This window comes from Eumetopias jubatus, unplaced genomic scaffold (genome assembly GCF_037043125.1).
Source record: "Eumetopias jubatus isolate StellerSeaLion01/CBP00866 unplaced genomic scaffold, mEumJub1_p1.0 scaffold_4, whole genome shotgun sequence".
Classification (NCBI taxonomy): Eukaryota; Metazoa; Chordata; class Mammalia; order Carnivora; family Otariidae; genus Eumetopias; species Eumetopias jubatus.
This window is the reverse complement of record NW_028274810.1, coordinates 99494940-99522283: the sequence shown is the minus strand read 5'-3', so window position 1 is coordinate 99522283 and position 27344 is coordinate 99494940. Positions and strand designations below refer to the sequence as shown.

Genomic DNA, 27344 nt, shown 5'->3' with positions numbered 1-27344 from the left:
AGCAGCTTGAAGAGACCAGTTATTGGGTTAGTGCACTGGTGCAAGATGCCAGCCTGGAAGGCCAGCTAACCTTCGGAACGTTGTCTTTTAAGATTTTCCTAGAAGAAAAGCATGCTCCTTGTTTTTCAATTTCTTTTTTTTTTTTTTTTAAAGATTTATTTATTTGATAGACAAAGACAGCGAGAGAGGGAACACAAGCAGGGGGAGTGGGAGAGGGAGGAGCAGACTCCCTGCTGAGCAGGGAGCCCGATGCGGGGCTCGATCCCAGGATCCTGAGATCAGGACCTGAGCCGAAGGCAGACGCTTAACGACTGAGCCACCCAGGCGCCCCTCAGTTGGGGTCATACATACACAGTCCTTAGGACTGGGGACTTATAACTTTGAACTAAGTAATATCTGAAGGATAATGAGGCTATGCTAATGAGACTGGCAGGAAATCTGTCACATCTAAGTTTACCTGAGTTCAGGGGGCTGAATAGAATGTTAACTGGCATCAATTGCAGGGTAGACTAGATTAATATGCTCATGATGAATACATTAGGGTGAAATGGATATATTAGGGTAATTTTCTACCATCAGGTTTTGGGTAGACTTTTCTCAAAGTTAACCTTTCTGTAGTTCAATATAGACAAGTGTGTAGATGTGGTCATCGGCACCTGGACAACTTGTAATTCTTTCTTGTGCATTTCTCTTTTTAAAGATTTATTAATTTATTAGAGAGAGAAGCACACACGAGCAGGGGGAGGGGCAGAGAGGGAGAGAGAGAATCTCAAGCAGACTCTACGCAGTATGCAGAGCCCGAGGCAGGGCTCGATCTCACAACCCTGAGTTCATGACTTGAGCTGAAATCAAGAGTCAGACGTTCAACTGACGGAGCCACCCAAGCGCCCCTCTTGCATTTATTTCTAATATTTGGCACCAGAATGGATCCTTAACCGCTGGGGAAGAATTGAGTGTGACATAAACATTCGACAGAAATCCTTCATGGTATTCATATTTCAGGACTGTTGGCAAACCATTCTAGGCTTTAGGAAACTCAGAGCGGTGGGCTCATGGGAGACACTTAAAGACCTTGATTTAACAGCACCTGCTGAAGGGATCACCCACATCTTAGTAGCAGCTTCTTTAGTAGAGCTACGGATTCCATTTTTTAAAACTTTATTTAAATAATCTCTACAGCCAATGTGGGGCTCTAACTCTTGAGATCAAGAGTCACATGCTCTTCCAACTGAGACAGCCAGGAGCCCCTAGGTTCCGTTTTGAACAAATCAGAAGAGGAAAAGTCAGGTAGGTATTAAAAAGAAGGAAATTTTTGGTTTCTAGATGAGAAAGGAAAAGGCAAAGGGCAGCTGGGCTACCCACTATTTCTAGCTTGTCATAACCCTAATAAAAGTAACGCTAATTTATCTCTTCCACTTATAGTTAAGTGATAAAAAGTACATGTGCTTGTCTTATTAAAATAATTATAAACTGGGGGAAAAGCTAGATTTTTGGTGATAGTTCTTAGAACATGGTATTGGGAAATATTGAGGAAAATCCAGTATCTATGCATTAACCTGGTGGTTCACTTTCTTGTAATTGCCAAGTGTGTTCTTTTTTAAAAAGATTTCATTTTCAAGTAATCCCTACACCCAGCACGGGTTGAACTCACAACCCTGAGATCCAGAGTCCCATGTTCTATACCAAAGGAGCCAGCCGGGCGCCCCTGCAAAGTGTGTTCTGATGTAGTTTGAGCAAACAGTGAACTTTGAGGTTCTGCAATCTGAAAATTCAAAGCATTTCCTGGGAACGAGTCTATCCCCCTCGTTGGAGGCCTTCCAGCGGGACGGAGGACCCCACTGTCAGAGGACTCAGGCAGTGGCTGGGTGTTCAGAACACATCACTTACAAAGTCCTTAAACACTTCAAGTAATACGAGACACAGCAAGATAATTAAGGCAAAACGCTACAATTAAAATAGAATGGAGAAAAAACCCTGAAGGCCAACAAATAAATAAATAAATAAATAAATAAAAGAATAAAAGAAAAAATTGAGTGGATGGTAAGAAATAAAACAGCTAAACGATCTGGTTAGTAAAGTCACATTAATCATTTTTGTAATTAATGCAGGTTTTCTTTTCCCAGACTACTATTATTTTATCCCTTTCTCTCTGGAAAATGAAAAACCCATTAGTTTTTTTTCCTTTTGCTTTTCCCCAGAAATTAAAGGTTGGTAAGTGGTAATTAGCACAGCTTCTGTCAAAGCCAATTGCCTAATGGGGACCGACATTTGACTTGAGTTGAAAGAATGGAATATGGCTAATGCAGAGTTCATTAGTCCCAGCTGCTTCCTCTGACATTCTTTTCTGCTACCGTTAAGAACAGGCTGCCCTGCTCACTCTCTCCTAGTTTTAGACATATTGCCGTGCTGCTCCGTTTCTATTCTGGAAGGCCTGGAGGCACAGGGGCGCGGGGAAGGTAAATGGCACCAGGGGCAACATAATGTGTTTGCAGCCCCACGTGTTACGCATTTTGGGCCCAAGTTTGCACACTAACATCTTTGCCTCGTAGACCCATAGACAGGGGCCTCATACAGCTCTGTCTCTGCTCTTCCCCCGGCCCGGGGAGATAAGGGAAATGGCTCTCCTGCCTGGGCTAGATCCTGGCCTCCTCCTCAGACACTACTTCATTTAACCCTTTCATCACTTTCATCCATGGGCTTGGCTCCCTCCAAGCCCACAGTACTTCCTCCATTATTCTATGCAGACAAGATGTTTGGTAGATCGGTTTCTAGTAGAGCATACCAACACCAACACCCAGGCCAGGCAACTAAAGCTCTCCTGTGTATCTGACAGACATAATTCGAGCCAGTATTTTTAATTCAGTAGGGCAAAGATGGAGATGTTGATAGAACTGGTGAGTAGAGGTACCATTCTGTTTCTGGAATCCAGGCTTCCTTTACCACTGGGCTAACTGTACAGTGTTCACCGGGCTATTTGCTTCTCTTATACCACCAGCACTGTGCCTGCAGTCAGAAATCTATTGGCAATTATGTTGCAGACACAGGAGGTCTTTTCCAGTTTGAGTTGACTCTAACTTATTATGTTGGTGTAACAAAACCAGTGATCTGGATGTAGAAGGAAGAATGTGTGGACCTAAGAGAAAACACACGTAAGTGTGAAGATCACTGGGCACCCGGGCGGCTCAGTCAATTAAGCGTCTGCCTTCGGCTCAGGTCATGATCCCGGGGTCCTGGGACTGAGCCCCACACTGGGCTCCCTGACTGGCAGGGAGTCTGCGTCTCCCTCTGCCCCTCTCCCCTGCTTGTGCACCTGCTCTCTCTCTCTCTCTCTCTCTCTAATAAATAAAAAAGTCTTCAAAAAAATAAGTGGGAAGAGCACCGGAATTAGAACCAGGATCCTGGCCCTCCAATCAGCCTTGTGACGTGGGGCAAATCTCTGCACCTCGCGGAGCACAGCTTCACTCATGTGTGTGAGATGACAAGCCACACCCTGGCCAGCTCACTCAGTTTTGTGATGCTCCAGGATGGTAAGTGCTAGCCCAGAGCAGACTGCAACCTGCTAGAAAAATCCCCAACTGGCATTAGTGCCCCTCCAGGGGCATTCTGAAAGTGTGTGGGGATGTTTTCAGTTGTCTCGGGGCCTGCAGACCGCTATTGTCATTGAGCGGGTAGGGGGATGCGGGGGATGCCAGTTCTTCCGGCCACGTACCGGACGATTCTGCATAATGAAGAATCGGCCCATATCCTGCAATCCTGCGTGGCTTTTGAATGTCAGGCTGGACATTCATCTGGATGAAAATCTGTTCCAAATAAGAGTACAAAACCCAAAGACCAAGTTTGTACAGAAACAGGAAGTATATAAACCAGAAGGCTCTGCTTTGCGCCCAGAGAGACTCACAGTCATATCACATGGAGATCAATTTAATGACCTTTCATCCCCCTACTGATAAAACATATTAGAAAACTGGAAACAGTCTCACAGTGGTAACAGATATAATTTCACAATTAGAAATGGCGAATTACACTCTCCATATGTCCCTGTGGTCTGCAAACTTAATATGCGCCTTTACACAAACCAAAAAACTCATTAACTTGAGACATAAGTTTGTGGCTATACATCAACTCTGTTCTGTCACCTTCTCAACCATCACTTGTGTTTAAAATTCTGCAGTTCTGGCTTCAGAACGAGGACAGTGAGTCTGAAATGCGACAATTTCTTTTCACTGTCCTTGACAATTTCTTTCAAACGGAGAACCTAAGAAGGTGTCATCAGAAGATGGGAGGTACTGTTGATGCAGCCTTGTCATTCAGAACAGGTGGCAGGGCTCTTCTGGAAGGGACAGGAGGCTGGTCTTCCAGCCTGTTCCAGGAGAACACGCTGTAAGGCAGGGAGGCCAGTAGGAAGGCCACAGCTTGGGGAATTAGGCTGACGGTATTTACTGCGAATAAGAACAAGGTCGCAGGCTTTCCAGCGGCGGCTATGTGGGCTCTTGTTTGGCTCGCTTGGGCTCCCGCGGTTCTCCGGACAGTGAGCTCTTCCTTGCTGACACGCTCCGGAGAGAACGCAGGCTCTGCACCTGCTGGAGACGCAGGCTGAGCTCCTGGTGACAGGCCTGCTGCAGCGTTTCTGTCTTCTTTAGGCCCCAGCTCAAGGCAACAGCGAGCGCTTTGGGGTCTTCCTTGGTGACCAACTGCGGCAAGAATAAGAACCACTGAGAACCACGACCTCTGCTCTCCTCACCTGCTGCTCTCAGGCTCCTGGGAGTTTCTTTGGGGGAGCAGGACCAGGCAGTACCAGCTTATGTTATGTCCTGGCGCTGAAATGCCAGAGTTATTTCGCATTCAGCGGCCACGGGCCTTTCCTTACCCTCCAATACTGCCAGGAAAGGATCTCTGGAAAGCCAAGTCCTCCACTTACAGGAAATGTAGCCCAGCCCAAGTCAACAGGTTTCCTCCCTCCCAGTTGACACTGGGGAGGTGCTTTGGACAGCGACAAGGATGAAGAATGAGAAGCAGCGCCCACTCTGATGGATTCGGCATCAGGCTTCTGGTTCCCTGGCCATGGAGCCAGCACGGGAGGACCCGCTCAGGCGTGCCTTTCACCATGATCATGTATGTGCCTCACTGACTACGGGTCTTCCTCAAGGGCTGATAGAACCAGAAGCTTGAGCCCTGCCTTGCCTCCCTGTCAGGTTTTGCTCGTTCCATAACCTGCTGTGCCCCAGAGAATAATGTTTGACGATCTGAGGGGGTGTACCCCGTTTTGTCAAGCCGTTTTGATATAGATTAAATGAGATGTTTTGCATGTAACACGCAAGTGGGCAGCTGTGAGTCAGGGTCTGCAGAGGTGAAAAGCATTCTCGGACATGCCTCTGCAGGCAAACACTGCACCCCTGGGGGGGAGTGGCTCGTGCAGCTCAGGGTCCCTGGGTCTTGCCCACCTCCAAATCCCGACTAGACAGACTCAGCTCTGGGGCCGGCTTCTCCTTCAGCGCAGTAAGGACCTGGCTGGTAAGGGTGATTTCGGAGGCGCTCTCGCGGTTACTCCCCGCGTCCACTGCATCCATCTTGTCACTGAAGCCAGCGCTGGCCTCTGCAAAGCAGACGTGAGACGGAGATGGCCCCACTGCCGCACACACAGCCCTCCGTCAGGCAGGACGGAAGCACGTGGTCTCAAGACGCCAGCAGCTGCGGCTCCCCCCTTGTTTGATCCCATTATAAACCATGGTTCTTTCCCCAGGAAAGGCTCTCCAGGCCCTCGGCCCTCAGGGTGACTCCCCTGGCCAGTGAGTCCTACCTTGCTGCTTTGACAAGATGCTGCCCTCCTTCTCCAAAGCCTGGAGGTAAAGCTCCAAGAGCTGCTTGGACTGTCGGGCTTCCTCCCTCTGGTCAAGTACCTGCTGGAGGGTGTTCTGGAGCCCCTGCACCGTGACGCAACTTTGGCATAGTTCCTGAGCCAGGTCTGAACATGGAACGTCAATAAGCACCTAACAAGCAAATACAGACTTTAACAAACCTAAAAATCTTTCAAAACAAAGTGGCCCCGACCCGTCCATGGCAGGCTCCCTCCTCCCTTCAGCAATCCGTGTCCTTGCCTCCTCTAGGGAACCTGCCCATGTTTGCCAACTACACTTCTGGGAATTTATTCTATGGACAAGCATGTGTGTGAGATGACACTGATCTAAGTTTTTTGTTGCACTGTCTGGACCAGCAGGACTGATGTCAACCCACAGATCCACCAATGGGGGGGCGACTCCTTAAATAAGTCACAGTATACGCACAAAAGGGAATATTATGCAGTGGTAAAAAAGAACAAGTGTCTTTTATATACTCATCTAGACTACTCTCCAAGTATTTTTTTTTTTATAAAAGATTTATTTATTTTAGAGAGAGAGCACACGTGGGCACATGAGTGGTGGTCGGGGGGCAGAGAGGGAGGGACAGAGAATCTCCAGCAGCCTCCCTGTGAGCATGGAGCCTGTAGCAGAGTGTGATCTCACGATCCTGAGATCACGACCTGAGCCAAAATCAGGAGTCAAGAGGCTTGACCAACTGAGCCACCCAGGCAAATATTTCTTTAAAAAAGAGTAGATATGCTTCCACTTGTGTAATATAGGGGAGGAGAAAATATATTTGTATTTCCTGGTATATAAAATTTAGAATGGGAATTTGAGAGATTGGTTATCTCTGGGAAGAGAAACCTGGTGGCTAGGAGTAGGAGTCAGATTTTTATGTATATCTTCTCCCCGCCGCCCAAAAGCTTGAGATGTAATTCACACACCACACGATTCACCCATATGATGTGTACACCTAGGTGGGTTCAGTTCATTCGCAGAGTTGTGCAGTCATCGCCACGATCCAGTTTAGAACATTTTCACCACCCCGAAAAGAACTGTGCCTATTAGCAGTTACTCCCTATTTCTTCTCAAAGTCCCCCCAACCCCAGCCCTAGGCAGCCACTCACCTGTCTTCTATCTCTATGGATTTGCCTATTCTGGCCACTTCATATAAACGCAACAAAAAAAATCCGTGGCCTTTCATGTCTGGCTTCTCTCACTTAGCACGATATTTTGAAGGCTTATCTATGTCACAGCATGTGTTAATGCTTCATTCCCTTTCAGGGCCGAGTAATATTCCATTGTGTGGATGGACCACGTTTTATCTACCCATTCATCAGTTCATGGACGTTTGGGTTGGTTTCACTTTTTGGCTACCAGGATATCTTTATAGACCTCTCAGATTTTGAGCCATGTGAATGTATTCATATTATTTATCCAAATATATAAGTTTAAAAAATTACTAAAAAGCTACCTCCTTGAAGGGGCCTCCCTTGACCTCCCAATCTAGACTACTAGCCGTACCACTCTCGGCACACTGCCCCACCTGCTACCCATCTAAGATGCTCCCCTCCATCAGAATTGTGTCTGGCTTGTTCACCACCATGCCCCGTGGACAGAACCCTGCCAGGCACAGGGCAGGGGCTCAAGAAATATTTTTTGGAATTAACACGTACTATTTTTATCCCAATTTTACGGGACAGGAAATGTAGGCAAACTGGCTACATCTGATTGGCTCAAAGTCATATCGATGGAGCTGGGATTTAATTCGGCTCCTCCTGATGTAGTGCCCATTCTTTGGCACTACCTCCTTAACAACCCCCCACGCCCCCCATCCCCGCCGCCCCAGTGAGCCTAAATAGGTCTAGGTGAGGCCTGGGCATCTGTATTTTCTTTTCTTTTTTTAAAGATTTTATTTATTTATTTTGAGAGAACAAGAGTGCAGGGGGAGGAGCAGGGAGAGAGAGACTCTCAAGCAGACTCCGTGCCGAATACAGAGCCTGATGTGGGGCTCGATCTCACCACCCCGAGATCATGACCGGAGCCAAAATCAAGAGTTGGATGCTTAACCGACTGCATCCCCCAGGCGCCCCTGGGCATCTGTATTTTCTACTCTAGGTGCGAGAATTAGAAAATGAAAGAATCTTGGTTGTCACCAAAGCATTGCTTGAAAATTAAGCCATAATGAAATTATTGTGGGAAGACACATGGAAACTAAGGGGCTGGGGGTGGCAGAGGCCAGAGGAGCGTGGCTATGAGTTGTGGAGGGGACTTACCTGGAGGTCTTCTTCGGACAGGAGGATGATGCTGGATAGATCTTCTTTCAGCTGCCTGGCCACATTCTTCCACTTCAGCCCTGACCCACTGTCTGTTTCATCCACATCAAAGGACTCTTGGGAAATCCAAGCCGTGCCTCCATCTGACATGGGGAGAAGCAGCCAGTCACAGGTAACCTGAGGTGCTGTGTTCACCTCCTCCTCCAACACACAGGCCTCGGACTGGCCATTTAGGATAATTTCAGTGGTGAAGGAAGAGCCTTTCCTCAGGGATTCATGGGAAAGCCAATCCTCATCTAGGACCTACATTTTCCCTTCTCTTCCACCCTGGATTTATTTCTGTGTGGAACTGCTCTGTATCCTTCTTACGGAAAGAAGCCACTTTAAACCTGATGCATGGTCATGCACACCCAGGATCCTACCACACTTCCCTTTAGGTGAGTTGTTGTGTCTCTGTGTTCCATTTCTGTATACAAAAACATTCACTGTCACCAGCACTTCTCCTGTGCTTGGGGATTAGTCTTATCCTTGACTGGAGGAGCTGTTGCCACTGTTTGCTGTCCCCGTACTTTGGAGCACAAAGGTGGCTGGCAGAGCCACTGCTGAAGGGTGACTTCCTCAATTTAGTGGCATGGGGACTGTCTTCAATGGGGACACTTTTTTAGCCTTTGGTCCTTGCTCATCAATATTAGTTCCCTTTGTATCTCCAGTAATGATGATGGGGTAACATTTACTAAGCCCTTTCTGTGTGTCAGGCAAGATCTAAATGCTTTTTATCAGTGGTTCTCAACTGGGAGTGATTTTGCCTCCCCTTAGAAGACATTTGACAATGCCTGAAGGCATTTTTGGTTGTCACAACGGGGGTAAAGAGATACTACTGGCATCTAGTGGGCAAAGGCTGAGGTTGCTGCTAAATATCCTGCAACAGACAGGACAGCCCCCACAACAAAGAATTCTCCAGCACGAAATGTCAGTAGTATTGTCAAGAAACCCTGGTTTGATATATATTATGTTCGATCAGCCCTACAACACCCTAAGAGAGAAAGGTACTATAATTATTACCTCAGTAAGGTGCTAAGAAGTTAGGTAACTTGCCTAAGGTCACATGGCTAGTAAAAAATAGTCTGGAGTGAAACCAGGCAGCTTGACTCTGCCTGTGGCACTGATCTCTCTGTCGTACTGCATTTTAGTTACTGTTGGTCTGTGAGTTATTTGAGAACTGGGCCCGCGTCTCATTCTTTACCCCAAGACTCAGCATCACGCCTTGGCATGCAGAAGGTGCTCAGTAAATGTTGGCTGCATAGATGCTGAACGAGACAAATGGCAACCAGTACCTGTGCAGTAAAATGAATCATGGTGGATGCTGTATTGCATAGATGACTTTATATGTGGCCAGAGTTTCTTACCTGAATTGCTGTATGCCCACTTCTCATTATTGGCCAACGCTACAAACTTAGTATTGGAAGGTAGGCACAGGAAGTAATCGTCATCATCCACAATGGTGCCATCCTCTGCCAGGACCAGGGTGACTGGTGCCAGGGACTTATCAATGGCCAGAATGTCACAGGCTGAGAGGAATAAAATATTTGGCGATTGACAAGTATCCATAAGGAAATTACATCTGTCCCTGTGCTCACTAAATATGTGCTCCCAGAGCATAGCAGAACTCCTGGTAGTTAACAGTAACTACAATAACAACTATTAACTATTAGCACTAATATTACCATTTCCCACATGCCTGGTACTAAGTACTTTTTGTATACAGTATTCCCCTAAAAATCCTATAAGGTATCTACGATTGTTATTCCCATTTTACAGATGTCAAACCCAAGGCTCAGGGAGGCTAAGTAACTTGTCCAAAGTCACACAGTAAGTGTCAGAGCTGAGATTTAAACCCACCGCCTGACTCCTGAAAAAGTTTCCTCCGGCTGCTCTACCTCCACATTAGAAGGCCCGCCCATCTTTACTTGGATGAAAAACAAACCAAAGTCTGATTTGATTCCTTGTGAACGAGCAGTCTTTCATTCATTTACTCAGTGGTCATCTTATAAATTCTCCTGTGTCAAATGTTGAAAGAAAGAAAGAAAAGCAAGAAAAGAAAAGAATAGAACAGGAAAAAGGAAATGTGTTGTGTTCTTTGAAGCATCGTTCTCTGCAGCCTTTCTAACCTATAGGAAGGCACAAGAGAAGCAGAAGTTTGTATCAGTAGCTTCTCATCTTTATTGTCAAAGGGCAAAAAGGTTTGTCCAGGGCAGATCTGTACCATCCCATTTAGTGATGACAAAGTCTAAAATGCAAATGGGATGAGAGTGAGCAGCAAAGTAGCCACAAGACTAGGTATATGGTTGGGCAATGTTATCCAGCACCCAAATAGAACAGCAAGCCTTCCAAAGGCTGAGCTCCAGAGAACATAAACACACAAGCTTCTGTGCCAAGTGCACCCAGCCGATGCACAAAGGGGAACTAAAATTCAAGTACCCTAATGCCAAGGAAAAATATGTGAAGGTTGATATGGCAAAAACGATCTCACTAAAGCATTTATAATGTTTTGGCTGCTCCTGGGTCTCTGAAAGATTTCTGTCTGGTAATTTTTGGGTCTTGGTGACTCTGAGAGGAAGCCCACTGAACCCTGACACCCCCTTTGACTACATTTCCGGGACCGCTCCGCTCACACCTTTAGCCAGTAGAACTTCCGTGGATAAACAATTTATTGCTACCGGCTCATAATACTTGTAAGTCTGTAAATATATCATCTGCTTTGAGAGTTCCAACAATCCTGTAAAGCAGGGCTGGAAATATTATACCCATTTTGCCGATGAGAAAACTGAGGGTCGCGGGCTGCTTAAGTACAAGGTCAAGCAGCTAGTAAGTGTGGGGCCGGGATTCAGAACCCCGGTCACTCACAGCACCTGCTCCTTGTCTGGAATTCCAGAATGGTCGGCTCTCTCTTCGCCGCACAAGTGCCTGCGAGAACTGACGGTGAAAAGGCGCTCCCAACCCGGCCGGGAGCTCAGCCGGGGACGCCGGTATCACCGTACGGAGCCCGGGCGGCTGGGTCTGGTCCAAGGTCAGTTATTTTAGGCGAGGCACCTAAGTCGAGTCGGTCTTAATTTGCGTATTGATTCCCGTCTACCTTCCCACCATTACGAGTCTCACACGAGATAATCGCTATGCCCACGTCGGTTATTTCCGTCCCAAGTCGCTCCTGCTGACCCCGCCTTGCCCCTGCCAGACATCCTCACCCGGCCCGGCTCTCCGCAGCCCCGGCCCGGGCCCCCACAGCCTCCGCCCGCGTCCCGCGCCCACCCTTGCTCCTCAGCTCCTCGAGGCAGGAGGCCGCCACGCCGTGCTGCTCGCGGCTGTGGTTGCGGCGCAGCAGACACGGCTTCAGGGCCCGCGTCTCAGTCTCGGCCTCCCCGACCACTTCCATCCTCTTCAGGGTGGGACCTGACTCCGGGAAATCAGGGAGGCTCAGCGCGGCACCTTCCCCCCACCTGTGGCGTGCCGGGAGGTGTAGTTCTCTTTGTGGCAAATCACGCGTGGGACCAAGGCACGCTGGGAGATGTAGTTCTGGTTGCGGCTAATCACGTATGGCTCCGGGGGCATGCGGGGAGCTGTAGTCTCTGGGTTCGAAGCCGACTTCGTTATGTTGCTCAATACGGCCCCGGGGAGTGTTTTTCTACTTTGTATTTAGGAGTTTCAGTAGCGGGCTCAAAATGAGGTCAATAGGGATTTGTTTTGCATTATGAAAGACACGCATATATACTACCTTGGGTTTTCAGAGCACTCTTGTTTACATATATAGATGCATAATATTAATACTTAGATGAAACAGTCTGTCATTGTACTGTATTAATTTGTTTTCCCTGTCCAGACTGAAAAGATCTGTAAGATGTCCCAACCCTCAGGATAATCTGAAGGAAGTCAATTTTAAAAATTGATGAGTGTAGTTTTCAGTCCTGCTGAAAATGTAACAGAGAAGCATAAGATACTCGCACATTTCCACCAGTTCGATTCCCTGCTTTAGTTGTGCAAATTGGGTTGGGATCCCGGAACAAAATGCTTACATAACTAGATTAAACATTAAGGTCTCAAAGAAATTAGAGGGGAAAGGGAAAATGCGAACCACATCACTGTTTGAGATTGTCCAGATGCTGCTTGGCAATAAATTCATCTTCGTTCTAATACTGCTACCTACCCCCTCTGAAAAGAGTTAACATTAAAATAATAATAAAAAAATCAAAATGGTTCCTCGCTTAAAAGGTGAGGGCATATTATGTAAAGAGAAATAGCCCATATTCATACAGTCTCTTTCGTATTTTTTTTTATAAGAAAATAAGATATTATCTCGTAAGAAAAGGGTAGGCATTTAAAACAGTGTTTGGTAGGGGGAATTGTTACTTGAGGCAACCCTTTTGAATACTCCATACATAATCAATCAAAACCCAACTGCAATACAAACTGGTAGTTCTAATACATGCAATCATTTCGTGTAATTTTATACTTAGCTTAAAATCTAACAACTCAACTACTATAAAGTAAGAACGTGGAAGCCTCTCCAAAAAGCCCCGTTCAGTGTCCTCCTAATAGATCTGCAAACCGGAGTTTTGCAGTTTCAGACTCCTATCTCCAAGATGCTGTAATTGTGTGTGCAGGAGGTGAGTCTTGGATCTTTTTATTTCTGGCGACTACCAAAGTGCCTGGCAAGTAGTAGGTACTCAACAAATGGTACTGAACCGAACCATTAATTAATTAATTTCCAAGTTTCTTCCCATTTATTAAAGACTTAGCGAGTCCCTGCCTGTGCCCAAGGCCCCTTGGGGATGGGCAGAGATTTAATTCAGTGAGAATAATACACATCTAAAAATGCAAAAAGGACGGACTTAGGATCTTCCTGGCCAGCGGAGACCTAATTGGCAACAGTGCGAGGTGACCCAGACGTGGGTGTTCGCTCCGCTCCCTGCGTGCCCGCCATCGACCGGCTCCGTTCCGGCTACTTTGGTCTGGGCTGGTGAGCGAGAGCGAGGGCGCTTGGGAGACGCCTCGCCCGGCGGCGATAGATTAGTTAGGCCTCAGAAAGATGGCGTCCTCGGAGCAGGCAGAGCAACCGAGCCAGGTAAGGGGAGTGGGACTGCTCCGCCGTAGTGGCGGGGACCCTGGCTGGAGGGGGCGCTCGGCGTGCGGCTGGAAGCCGGGCGGGGTCCCTGAGCCTCCGCAGCCGGTGGCCCAGACCTCTTGCCCCCTCCTGGGCCCCGCCCCTCCTCAGGTCCTCGCCGCCCGGCCCCTCCCCCGGTGACCCCTCTTAGACCACATTGCCGAGCCGGGGCTCCGGTGCGCCCGTGGGCCCCCACTTCCAGCCTCAGGGCCCCTCGGGCCCCACTTGCGCTTGGCCGGGACGGTGGCAGGACGCTTGAGAAGCCTTCAGCCCTGAGCTGTAAGGGCCCCTGCTTGAGGAGAGGTGGGTGAGAGGCTCGATCGTTTTCAGTTGTCCCCTCCCAGGAGGGCCCTGAATCTGTCAGGGTTCCCACTCTCCCACAGCCTCAGCCTCGCTGAAGTGGCCCCATCGCCAGCCTCTTCGTCACCTTTGTGCTTTCTCTGCCAAGTTGGAGGGTCGGAAATGTACTCGGATCCTCTCGGTGCGTTGGTAGGAAGGGGTCTCACTTGTAAACAACAGACGCCACCAGGCTTTTGGTTGAGGATCCATCCTTGCTCCCCAGAGTTTGGTTTTCTCGGCCAGAGGACTCCGCTCTAGCTTTTCAGCGAAATCCCGCTCCGTTAAGGGGACCTTGAGGACCAGTGGTCTTGCCTGTACGTCTGCTGTCAGGAAGCAGTAGATGATAAGGCCCATGAAAGGATTTGAAGTTCAAAGGCGGGGTGGGCTGGAGTGAGGTGGATGGGGTAAGCGGTACCTTGTATTTACTGAGGGTGTGCTGTCATGCTGGGGACAAATTAACGTTAACTATCTCCTTTAGTGCTCATTACGACCTTTATGAAAATCAGGCAGTTATTAACTGCCATTTCACAGAAGTGGATGCTAAAGGTCTGTGACATGCCCTAAATCATGTATCTGATTGGGTCGGGATTTAAACCCAGATGTGTGTGGCTCCACTAGTTAGCCACACATGCTTAAATTTAGTTAGGATTAGTGAGAGGAAGAAGAAAATGGTTCCAGTCTGGACTTCCATCATTCATCTCTCACCTCCTTGAAACACCTGTAGACTTCACAGCCTACTGGTATTTCACTTCCTTCCTTGGCAGAAGAACACCACTTCAAGTTTCTTACTGTTTTATTCTTCATGATAAGTCTGTTACAGGAATAGCACTTAGAGGAGCTGTGTGTTCCCCAGACCAGCTTCTGTTAGCAGAGTGAGTGATTCAGAAAGATATCTGGATTGTAAAATAGGGGAAATAATTAGGACTGATTCTGGCCTTCTCACTGTCAGAAATTCTGGACTGTGCGAGTGTCTCAGAGGCAGGGCCCTCCTTTCTTGCCTTAGCCCACTTAGCTTGCGGAAATGCTGAGGCTCCTCAGAATCTGGACTTTTCTGAACTGTTGTATGTTAGGAATGCCCACAGCCTGGGATTAAAGGTACCTTCCATCCCTGATTCTTCTAGGACTTTTAATTTGTCAGTGCTGTGAAGGTTACTAAAAAGCTTGCCACTTGGAGCCATTGTAGTGCCCAAGGATTCCCTTGGTTCTGGAAATTGTCCTCTCGGTACATGTGGAAGGGATCTAAGGTCCTTTGAGGGGGTTTGGCCCGCACTTGTTTGGTTTTCAGCTCTGCTTCTCTTTTGCCCTCCTTTCCAAAGCTGGTAGAGTTGGGATTGCGTCAGAATACGCTGGCAGTTTTGGGAAAATTTGAGCTCTTCATGCCAAATTCTGTCACTGTCTTAACAATAAGCTGCAAATGCACACTTATTAAGTGAACCATCTCTCTTCAGCAGTTGCTTGTCATTTTATTTTCAAATCCTGATCTACTTGGCTTCCCATTTCTCTAGTCAAAGCAGAGTGGAATTGAAAGAACTATTTGGATAATTCCCCGCAAACCTGGTCTGTAAGAATGAACTCATTTTGCCTTCGGGGCTGAGTTAGTATTTGTTTCATAGAAGGTCTGTGGGTTGGCCTTGTGGCCTCAGTCTCTCATTTTGAAAGATACAGGGTGATAGCCAACCCTTTCTTCCTTTGAGAGGCAATGTAGAACAGTGGTATGGGCTCCAAAGCCCTCCCTATTGGTTTAGAATCCTAGCCCCACTACTTGGAGCTGTGTGATCTTGGACAAGGTACTTGACTTCTTTGGCTTTAGTTTCTCCATCTGCACAATAGGAATGATACTATTGCCTATCTTGTAGGATTTCTCTGAGGATAAATAAATTAACTTATTTTACTCTATTTATTTTAAAGATTTATTTATTTGAAAAGAGAGAGTGCATGCGTGTGTGCAATCAGGGGAGGGGCAGAGGGAGAGGGAGAAAGAGTCTCAAGCAGACTCCCTGCTGAGCGTGGAGCCTGATGGGGGCTTGATTCCACGACCCTGAGATCATGACCTGAGCCCAAACCAAGAGTCAGTCGAACACTTAACCAATTGAACCACCTAGGCACTCCTAAATTAACTTAATTTTAATTAATTAATTAATTAATTTTCATTTATTCATTCGAGACACAGAGAGAGAGAGGGAACATGAGCAGGGGGAGAAGCAGACCCCCCGCTGAGCAGGGAGCCCGATGTGGGGCTCGATCCCAGGACCCTGGGATCATGACCTGAGCCGAAGGCAGACGCTTAACCATCTGAGCCACCCAGGCGCCCTTAAATTAACTTAATTTTAGAACAGTGCCTGACATAGTGTGTTATCTGTTATTATTGCATTCATTAAATTCTGGATTTCCACTCACAAACGAGAAATCTTTCTTCAGGCCTTATTATAATGTTTTTTTGGGGGGTATGATTTTTCACATATTGACTACCAGCCCACTAAAGTTGTTCTTTTATTTGTTCTCGAGTAATTTCCTTCCAATTTAAAGGAAAACCCTGAATGCTGGTGTTTATCTTAGCTGTCCTTTGTGACTTTTAGATGTCAGTGACATACTTGCTTTATTCATCATGGTGTTCTTTTTAGTTTTTCTTCAAGATGGTCTGTTGGAGTTAGAAATCACATGCATTGCTTCCTCTCCTTGTTCTGTTTTCCCCATGTTACCCTTGTTTGCGTGGTTGATCTCTTAGGAGAGGCCCTTGTAGTCTGGACATGGTATGGCCCATAGGAATGGGAGCTGTTATCCCTATTTCTGTACTTCTCCACCAGTTATCTTCAATGAAGAGCAAAAGTGTGGTTCAGTCTGATTATTTAGTGCTTATTCAATATTGACTATATTACGGAACAGAGATTTCAAATCTGTTGAGATTCCCTGGATATAGTACATTGGGGGTTGAGAAAACGCAGAAGCAGGGAAGGGAAAAGAACACAGCGAAGACATTAAGGACTAGAAGAGTGTGGCCTTGTATCCTGACAGACCTTGAACTCCAGCACTCACTTGCTATTGGACGTGTCACTCCACCTCTCTGACCCTGTTTTCCCCTTTGTAAAATAATAATTACCCCAGGGTTGTTCTGAGGGTTGACTGAAATCGTGGACGTAAAGAGCCTCTGCTGCGCAGTGTTCAATGAGTGTTCGTTTCCTTCTCCAAGAATCTATGGGCAGCTTTGGAAGTCTGTGAACTCTTGAATAACAGTAGTTCAAACGAGATATTTCCCCCCTCAACTTTTTTCTATTTTGAAAATTTTCCAACCTCTAGAAATGTTGAAAAAATAATACAGAGAACTCTTGTAAAACTCTTATAAAAACATCAAGATACACTGTTTACATTTTGCTGAATTTGCTTTATTTCTGTCTCTTTACATGTATTTTTTTAAAGATTTGAGAGTGAGTTACAGACATCACGGTGTTTCATCCTAGGACAGCTAAGATAAACACCAGCGTTCAGGGTTTTCCTTTAAGAGTGTCCTAAGAGTGAGGTTATTCTCTTATATAACCGTAATACCATTATCATACAAGAAATTCAGTATTGATAAAATACTATTTAATAATACAGTCCACATTCATATTCTCCCAATTAAGAAAAATCCAAATCCATTCAAGAAATAGGGATTGCAGGGGCACCTGGGTGGCTCAGTCATTAAGCGTCTGCCTTTGGCTCAGGTCATGATCCCAGCGTCCTGGGATCGAGCCCCGCATTGGGCTCCCTGCTCGACGGGAAGCCTGCTTCTCCCTCTCCCACTCCCCCTGCTTGTGTTCCCTCTTCTGCTGTGTCTCTCTCTGTCAAATAAAAAAAAAAAAAAATAGGGATTGCATTGATTTTTCTCTTTAGTGTGCTTTAATCCAGAATGATCCCCTAGTCTTTAAATTTTTTTCTTTTTCTTTTCTTTTTTTTAACTGAAGTTTAACATATACCCAGAAAGCACACAAATTATGTGTCCAGCCTGGTGAATTTTCACAGAGTGAACATACTTGTGTAACCAGTACTTGTATTAAGAAATCAAACATTACCAGGACCTCAGAAGCCCCCCTGGTGTCCCTCCTGTCACTGTCCAACCCCCTAAAGGTTGCCCCTATCCTAACTTAAAATCCATAGATTAATTTAATAGCTTATTGAGCGACAAAGTCCTTATGGCCAAAAACTTTACTGTGGAATTCTAATAGGTGTGTTGTGGTCAATTTAATGAGTTTTGACAAATGTACATACCTGTGTAACCACCACCACAACCAAGATCAAAACAATTTCAGTTTTCCTCAGTGTTCCCTTATGCCTCAGTAAATCCTAGCCTTTGGCCTCAGGAAATCTGAACTGCTTTCTGTTGCTGTTGGTTATATTCGTCTTCCCTAGAATTACATATGAATGAATTCATAATGTATGTATTCTTTTGTGTCTCACTTCTTTTGCTCAGAGTAATGTTTGTGAAACTTACATTGTTGTATCAGTAATTCATTGCTTTCTCTTAGTGTGTAATATTCTCTTGTATAGATATACCACAATTTGTTGATCTGTTCACCAATTTATGGACATTTGGATTCTGTTGATTATCTATTGCGGCATAACAGTATTACAACACATTTACACAAATTACCAAAAAGAGCACACATTTTTTGTTTCAGTTTCTGTAAGGACACAGTTTAGCTGAGTCTGACAAGGCAAGAAATCAAGGTGTCTGCTGGGGCTGTGATCTCATCTGGGTCTTGACTGGGGAAGGATCTGCTTCCTAGCTCATGTGGCTGTTGGCAGCATTTAGTTCCTTATGGCCTGCAGAATGAGTACCTCAGTTTGTTATTGGCAGTCAGCCAGAGGCTACCCTCATTTTTTTTTGCCACAGAGGTCTTCCTAACATGGTCACTTGGTTTCCTCAAAGCTAGTAAGGAAGAGAGTCCCTTAGCAAAATAGACATTACAGTCTTACATAATGTAACCATATACATGTAATTACATTCATCCTGTCATATTTACCATGTCCTGTTGGTCAGAAGCAAGTGACACTCAATGGGACCACACAAGGCATGAATACTAGGAGGTGGGGATCCTGGGAGTCACCTTAGAGTCTGTTCCCCACATGATTGGTTCTAGTTTGGGGCTACTATAAATACTCATGTATTGTGAAGAGATATGTTTTCATTTTTTTTGGTAAATACTTATGAGTGGAATTGCTGGGTCATATGGTAAGTATATGTTTAGTCTTTTTTTTTTTAAATAGATTTTATTTATTTGACAGAGAGGGAGACACAGCGAGAGAGGGAACACAAGCAGGGGGAGTGGGAGAGGGAGAAAAGCAGGCTTCCCGCTGAGCAGGGAGCCTGATGTGGGGCTCGATCCCAGGACCCCGGGATCATGAGCTGAAGGCAGACGTTTAACGACTGAGCCACCCAGGTGCCCCAGTATATGTTTAGTCTTATAAACAAAGTGTTTCTGCAAAGTTGTACTATTTTTTATTCTCACCAGCAGTATATGAACATTCCGCTTGTCCTACATCCACACCCACACTTGGCATTGTGTCTTTTTAATTTTAGCCATTCTACTGAGTGTGTAGTGGTATTTCCTTGTGGTTTTAATTTGCATTTTTGTGATGACTAATAACATTAGGATCTTTTCATGTGCTTATTGGTAGAGGCTGGTATTCCTTTTTTCCCCCCATATGGATATGACTTATTCCAGCATCATTTGTTGAACAGGTTAACCTTTCTCCATTGAATTGCCACCTTTGTCAAAAATTAAAAAATTGGGGGTGCTTGGGTGGCTCGTTGGTTAGGTGTCTGCCTTCAGCTCATGTTGTGATCCTGGAGTTCTGGGATCGAGCCCCACACTGGGCTCCCTGCTCAGCAGGGAGTCTCCCTCTCCCTCTGCCCCTCACCCTACTCGTGCTGTCTCTCCCTCAAATAAATAAATAAATCTTTAAAAAAAATTTAAAAAATTGTATATACATAGGTCAGTTTCTGAGCTCTATTTTGTTTCATTTATCTCTCTGTCTATCCTAATGCAAATGAAATACTGTTTTTTTTAAGATTTTATTTGACAGAGAGAGAGACAGTGAGAGAGGGAACACAAGCAGGGGGAGTGGGAGAGGGAGAAGCAGGCTTCCTGCTGAGCAGAGAGCCCGATGTGGGGCTCGATCCCAGGACCCTGGGATCATGACTGGAGCCGAAGGCAGACACCTAACGACTGAGCCACCCAGGTGCCCCATGAAATACTGTCTTGATTGCTGTAGATTTATAGTAAATCTTAAAATCAGGTAGTGTAATGTCTTTTGACTTTATTGTTTTTCAGAATTGTTTTAGCTATGGTCCTTTGCATTTCCATACAAATTTTATTTTATTTTATTTTATTTTTTATTTTTTAAAGATTTTATTTATTTATTTGACAGAGAGAGAGACAGCGAGAGAGGGAACACAAGCAGGGGAAGTGGGAGAGGGAGAAGCAGGCTTCCCACCGAGCAGGGAGCTCGATGTGGGGCTCAATCCCAGGACCCTGGGATCATGACCTGAGCTGAAGGCAGATGCTTTTTTTTTTTTTTTTTACAGATTTTATTTATTTATTTGACAGAGAGAGACACAGGGAGAGAGGGAACACAAGCAGGGGGAGTGGGAGAGGGAGAAACAGACTTCCCATGGAGCAGGGAGCCCGATGCGGGGCTCGATCCCAGGACCCTGGGATCATGACCTGAGCCGAAGGCAGACGCTGAACGACTGAGCCACCCAGGTGCCCCTCCATACAAATTTTAGAATCAGTTTATCAATTCTTACAAAAAAGCTTGGTGGGATTTTTATTGGGATTGTGTGGAATCTATAGATCAATTTGGGGGAGAATTGACATCTTGGCAATATTGATCTTCTAATTCATTAACATGATATGTGTCTCATTTAGGTTGTCTTATTTTTCTCACTAGTGTTTTGTAGCTTTAAGTTTGTAGGTCATGTACACATTTTGTTAAATTTCTCTCTAAATATTTCATATTTTGGCATGCTGTTTATGGATGTCATGTTAAAATTTCATTTTTAATCATTGAATGCTAGTATATAGAAATAAAATAAAATTGTGTCATTGTTTACAATAGTCATACTATGGAAACAGTCCAAATGTCCACTGATAGATGAATGAATAAAGAAGATGTGAGATATATATGTGTGTGTGTGTGTCTATCTCATATATGAATATAATGGAATATTATTCAGCCATAAAAAGTAATGAAATCTTGCCATTTGCATCAACATAGGTAGAGCTAGAGAGTATAATGCTAAGTGAAATAAGTTGGAGAAAGACAAATACCATATGAAATACCATATGATTTCACTCATATGTGGAATTTAAGAAACAAATGAGCAAAGGAAAAAAAATAAGAGAGACAAACCAAGAAACGTTCTTAACTATAGAGAACAGACTGAAAGTTGCCAGAGGGGAGGTGGGTGGGGGGATGGGTGAAATAGGTGATGGGGATTAAAGAGTGCACTTACCATGATAAAAAAATAAATAAAATTGAGTTTGTATGTTGGCCTCCTATCTGTAACTGTGTTACACTCACTTATAATTCTAATAGCTCTTTTTGTAGATTGTGTGATTTCTTTGTAGATGATCCTGTCATCTGCAAATGAAGATAGCTTTACTTACTGCTTTCCAATTTATATGCTCTCTAGGACTTCTCATACAATGTTAAGAGGAATATTGAGAATAGACATTCTTGCCTTATTCTTGATCTTAGGAGAAAATTCAGTGTTCACATTTATTTTTTTTTTCAAGATTTTATTTATTTATTAGAGAGCACAAGCAGGCGGGAGGGGCAGAGGGAGAAACAGACTCCCCGCTGAGCAAGGAGCCCCATGCGGGACTCCTGGGTTCATGACCCGAGCCAGAGGCAGATGCCTAACTGACTGAGCCATCCAGGCGCCCCTCCATCTTAGGTTTTTTTGAAGGTGCCCTTTATCAAATGGAGGAGATTTAATTTTTTTTCAACTTTTTAATTTTTTGAGTGTTTTTGAAAAAATTATGTTGTCAAGTGCTCTTTTTGCTATCTGTTGATCCTGTTGTTTTCTTTATTAATATGATTCGTGTTGATTGATTTTTAAATGTCAAACCAACTTTGTTGGATAAATTCCACTTGGTTATGAAGTATTATCCATTTTATATATTGCTGGATTTGGTTTGTTAGTATTTTGTTAAGGGTTTCTTCATTTATGTTTAAGAGAGGTATTGATTTGTAGGTTTCTTTTGTGTGTGTCTGTGAAATCTTTGTCTAATTTTGGTATTAAGGTAATGTTGGTCTCATAAAATGAGTTGGGAAATTTTACTGTTTTTTTCTTTTTTCTGAAATAGTTTGTATAAGATTGGCATTACTTTTTCCTTAAATGTTTACTAGAATTCACCAGTGAAGCCACCTGGGCCTAGAATTTTCTTTTTTAAGTTTCATTACATAATTTCTTTTTAATTTTTTATTATTTATTTATTTATTTTCAAAGATTTTATTTATTTTGAGAGAGAGAGAGAGAGCACATGAGCAGGGGGAGGGCAGAGGGAGAGGGAGAGAGAATCTCAAGTAGACTCTTTAAAAAATAAAATAAATAAATAAATAAACTAGAAATTGATAATAGAAAAGAAATCTGGAAAAATCCCAAATGTTTGGAAATTAAACAATGGATTTCTGAATTATGGGTGAAAGAAGAAATCATAGGGGAAGTAAAATATTCTGAGCTGAACAAAAATGAAAACAATATAATTTAAATTTGTGGAATGCAACCAAAGCAGTGCTGGGAAGGAAGTAACATTTTGAGTACCATACTAACTTTAGAAAATATGCTAGAGAAATAAAAAGCAAATGAAACCCAAAATAGGAGGGAAGAAATAAGTGAAAAATTCTACACGTTACAAAAAACATGGAATGCTTTGTAAATTTGCATGTCATCTTTGTGCAGGGGCCATGCGCCATGCTAATCTTCTCTGTGTTGTTCCGATTTTAGTATATGTGCTGCTGAAGGAAGCACATATTTTATTTTGTACTTCTTTTTGAAATATATTTTCACTGGATATAGAATTCTAGGCTGACAGGTTTTACCCTCACAGGCATTTTAAAGATACAATGCTATTATATTTTTTATTTGGCTTGCATATCTTCTGATCAGAAGTCTGAAGTCATTCTTAGTCTTGATTAATATTTGTAGGTAATGGTTCTCTTTTTCTGGCTGCTTGTGAGATTTCCCCCTTTTCATGGGTTTTTAGCAGTTTGATTGTGTAGTGCCTTAGAATGCTTTTGTGTTTGCTTTGGATTTGTGAGCTTCTTGGATTTGGGAGTTTGTAGTTTTCATCGACCTTGGAAAATTTTCAGCTATTATTTCTTCAAATATTTTTCGTTCTTTTTCTTTTTTTTCTTTGTCCTTCATTTTGGTCAGTATCTGTTGCTGTATCTTCAAGTGCACTTACCTTTTCTTCTGCAGTATCTAATCTACTGTCACTCCCATTTGGTGAAATTTTTATTTCAGATAGTATATTTTCATCTCTAGAAGTTCTACTTTCTTTTTGTGCAATATATTTCTCTCCTTACTATGATCCTGTTTTCCTTTGAATTTTCTTTTTATTGGGCATAATTGACATATGTTATATTAGTTTCAGGTGTGGAACATAATGATGCAGTGTATGTATTTTTTAAAATTGCATTAAGTTCTTGAATAAGGTTATAACACCTGTCTTTTTTTTTTTTTTTAAAGATTTTGATTTATCTGACAGACACAGCGAGAGAGGAAACACAAGTAGGGGGAGTGGGAGAGGGAGAAGCAGGCTTCCCGCCGAGCAGGGAGCCCAACATGGGGCTCGATTCCGGGACCCTGGGATCATGACCTGAGCCGAAGGCAGACGCTTAACAACTGAGCCACCCAGGTGCCCCTGTAACACCTGTCTTAATGTTGTTTTGTCTGTGAATGATTTCTTCTAATTTTTCTTGTTATTATGGATCACACTTCCCTGCTTCTTGACATCTTTGAGGTTATTGATTGGGTGCTGGATACTGTGAATTTTACATTGTCGAGGGTCTGAATTTTGTGATCTTACTTTGAAGAGTGTTGAGATTTGTTCTGGTGAGTAGTTAAGTTACTTTTGGTTCATTTTGATTCCATCAAGTCCCATTTTTAAGCTTTGTTAGGGTGGGTCTAGGGTGACCTTTACCCTAGGAATAACCTGCCCTTCCCCTACCAGGATGTGGCCCTTCCAGTCTCTACTGAGTGCTCTGACTGAGCAGTGAGGACACCCCACTCTGGGAGCCATTCACCTCACGGCTTCTTCATTGCTGTTTCTCAGCCTTGTGGAGTTTCACTCTGTGTGTGCACACATTTTACTGTGCAGCAAAGACGTAAGGGAACCTCTGTGCAGATTTCTGGAGCTTTCTTTTGGCGTAGCCCTCTGCTGTCTGGAACTCTGTCCTGCAACTTTCAGCTGCTTTAGCCTCCCTGAACCCTAATCTCTGTTTCCTCAACTCAGCAAGAGACCGCCATGCTCTGTTGGGATCCGCCCGCCCCCCTTCTTAGTCTGAAACATGCCTCTTGGCAGAAAACCAGAGTGACCTTAGGGCTCGTATCATTTGTTTCTGTTCTGTCAGGAATTACTACTGTCCAGTGTGTACAAACAGTGGTGTCATGTGTTTGTTTAGTTTTCTAATTGTTCACGGTGGGAGGTTAAATCTGGTCCCAATTACTCCATCACAGACAGCGCAGAAGTCTATTGGTTGATTCTGAGCAGAGGGGCGAGAGGATAGAACTTCTATCATCTCATCTCAGCCTGGTCGTGAGGTGGTGGTATTTTTCCCATTATTCCCACAGGTGGGGAGACTGAGGTTCAGGGAGGTTGAACAGTGTACCCACAGTCACTCAGTTACAGGTTCCAAGTTCATGCACTTGCCTCTGTGCCAGTGCCTCTCAAAAAATAATTGTTGAATTGAACCTTCTTCTTCTCTGCAAAGAACTATAGGCCAGACCGGTGTAGGACAGAGCCCCGTGGCAGGGGTGGGACGGGATGTTCTGCCAGGTGCTCCGACCTGAGCTGCGTGTGCCGTTGGTCTTTGCTGTGCCTCAAGGTCAGCACTTGGGCACACCTTCTGGCTGGGGGAGGTCAGCGCCTGGCAGCAGGAGTGAGAGCACCTCTGTGCCTATCAAACTGGGAGCATTTCTCTGTGCCACTGTGGTCTTTTTTTGTCTGTTTGTTTTTTATTTTTTATTTTATTTCATTTTATTTATTTTTTTAAAAGATTTTATTTACTTGACAGAGAGAGACACAGCGAGAGGGAACACAAGCAGCAGGAGTGGGAGGGGGAGAGGCAGGCTTCCCGCGGAGCAGGGAGCCTGATGCGGGGCTCGATCCCAGGACCCTGGGATCATGACCTGAGCTGAAGGCAGACGCTTAATGACTGAGCCACCCAGGCGCCCAAGTTATTGTTATTTTTGAAGTCAAGACCGCCCTGTCAAAATTTCCAGGATCAAGGTGGAATTTAATTTGTAGAGATTTGTCTCAAGCCAGAAAATAGATTTGACCACTTAAAAGGGGTCGATGCAGGGGCAGGTGTTTGAGAAGTGTTGGGCTTTCATAAAAGCTGGGCTGGTGAGCTGGACGGACCCGCGGGCTGGGGGACTGAGCTTCTGACAAGCAGTTGGCTGCTCAGACCTTTGCCCTTTGAAGCGACACCTAATGCTGCATGTTAAAGATGGGAGTCTGTGCTTCCCCTCAGCATGAGGAAGCAGAATGGTCAGCGTTCTCCAAGGGGTCCTGTTGGTGTTTGGAAGGAACAGTTGTTCACTGCATGCAGTGCTGGACGTAGAGCCTCCCAGGCCTCTGCCTTCTAAATGCCAGTGAGATCCCCTGGTCATTGTGACCACAGAAACCACCCCCCCCCCCCGCCCCCGACAGTTTCAAATGCCCCTCTAGGGGGTGTTGTGTGGGGGGGTGATTCTGCTCTGGGGTTGAGAACCAGTGGACCACAACACTGCACTGGGGAGTAGGCTAGGTTTGTGTTAAGTTGTAGATGAAATGTTCCAAGATGGGCACGTCCTGCTGTGGTCTTCTACTTGCTTCCTTTATGTATTTGTGTATGAAGTGATTGCTTTGTTTTAATTTTTTTTTTTTAGTTAAAAAAAGGTTAAGATCATATTTATTTGGTACCAGTGCTCTTTTAAGTGCCGAAGATCAGCCTTCAGTAAGATGGTAAAGTGTCTGCCTTTAGGGAGCTTAAAATCTAGTGGGGTAATAAACTAGTTATTGAACGAAGAATTTCAGATGGTATTATCAAGGAAATCAGTGTGGAGAGTAGTAAGGATGAAGGCTGTTTTAGTCATCAAGAAACCACTTTCTAAAGAACATTGAGATGAGAAATGGGGGATGGTCCGTTTTAGACTGCAGATCTTCCAAAATGAGCTGGAGAATCATCTAGAATATAATCAGTGTTGGGCAATTCCCAGATTGGTGAGAGGTCCTCTGTGAGCCCACTGATACAGTCTGACAGACCTCGGTAGCACTGTGAGTTCAAACAGGGTGTGGGGAAATCTTGCTCCTCTTAGCAGCCCTCAGGCTGGGCTTGGAGTCCGGGCTTTGGTGTGCTGAGGAAGGCTCTGGAAGTCAAGACTTGAGGAGTTTGGAGAGTGTCACTATTCAGATTCCTTGATGGAGGTATACATACGCGTATGGGTTCTTAAATGCTCTGAATGTCCCTGGAAGAATCCATAAGGAACCAGCATCAGTGGTGGGTCCCCCAAGGAAGAGGGGAGTGTTGGAAAGAGAGAGCAGCTTTCTTTTTGAAAATTTTAATATTCTATTTTTTAAGCAGAGTTCACTTCTGTGGCTTACAGTTTAAAAAGGTACAAAAGGGTATATGATGAAAGAGACTTCCTTAGTACTATGTACTATTTTCCCTCGGGCAAATACTGGCTATTCAAGAGATGAACTAATCTTAAGGGAAGTTCCTTGGTGATAATGATTCATACTGATTAGTTGTATTTCAGGAAGAAGAGAACTTTGGGTTAAGTCAGAATGAGGCTTCCTAAGTATTAAAGCTGTTTGAGTTAGTTTTGTTGAGTCAAATAACCCACATTATTATTTGAGGGGTAGCATTAAGAGTGTTGCTTAATGAAATGTGGTCTAAAACTCTATGATTTTAAGTAGAATGTTTCAAATCCCGTTAGTCCCAATTACTGGCTGAGTCATCACAGGCACGTTATTTAACCTCCTTTGCCTCAGTTTCTCATCAGCAATAATTTCAGAATTTATTGTAGAACTAAATGAAGAAAGAGCTAGATAAATGTTAGCATTCCGTATTTGCCAAGTGGAGTGAAGGAAGCCCTCAGGAAGATAATGAACTTGAGTCTATAATCCATTCAGTTGAGTAAGAACCATTGTTTAATTCGTTGTTGCCTTTCATTCATTCAGCAGATGTCTGTGGAAGGCCTGATCCGTGCCTGATACTGTCCTAAGCCCCAGGGATGCAGGAATCACACAGTTTCTGCCCCTGTGGAGTTCATAATCTGGTGAGGGACACAGACCTCAGTCAGATAATCACACAGGTAAAGTTGCAGTTCTGCTCAGTCCTTGGAAGAGAGATGGATGGTGTTAGTATAGATTAGGGAGAGTTCACCCTGTTTTGGATGTCAGAGAAGAAATGCTTCCCCAAGGAAGTGACATAGCTGAAATCTGAAGGACGAGTTAAACTGTCAGAGGTGTGGGCAGGGATAGCATG

The 27344-nt window shown here is 44.6% G+C and overlaps 2 protein-coding genes and 1 pseudogene across 6 annotated transcripts in view; 1 reads left to right on the top strand and 2 right to left on the bottom strand.

The window, feature by feature from the left end:
• Positions 1-3905: 3905 nt before the first annotated feature.
• On the bottom strand, positions 3906-11625 carry DFFA (DNA fragmentation factor subunit alpha). Its single transcript, XM_028108156.2, has 6 exons — positions 11420-11625; positions 9520-9681; positions 8114-8256; positions 5798-5987; positions 5442-5593; positions 3906-4691 (listed from the first exon to the last, which is right to left on the bottom strand). Exons 1-6 carry the CDS (start codon positions 11541-11543, stop codon positions 4479-4481), a joined length of 984 nt encoding a protein of 327 aa, XP_027963957.1. The 5' UTR covers positions 11544-11625; the 3' UTR covers positions 3906-4478.
• A 1525-nt stretch (positions 11626-13150) lies between these two features.
• The window catches only part of PEX14 (peroxisomal biogenesis factor 14), a 143575-nt gene continuing 129381 nt past the window's right edge, over positions 13151-27344 (top strand). The window contains exons 1-2 of one of the 5 annotated variants that reach the window (XM_088022614.1): positions 13213-13229; positions 23341-23509. Coding sequence is in view for 3 of the 5 variants with exons in the window: in XM_028108472.2 (XP_027964273.1) it covers positions 27091-27171 (81 nt within the window). In the remaining 2 variants the exon portion in view is untranslated. Of the gene's footprint in view, positions 13230-13439; positions 13572-23340; positions 23510-27044; positions 27172-27344 lie in introns of those variants that run through there. The other 4 variants (XM_028108469.2, XM_028108470.2, XM_028108472.2 and 1 more) reach the window with 4 other exon arrangements.
• LOC114213418 (U6 spliceosomal RNA) lies at positions 22507-22620 on the bottom strand (annotated as a pseudogene).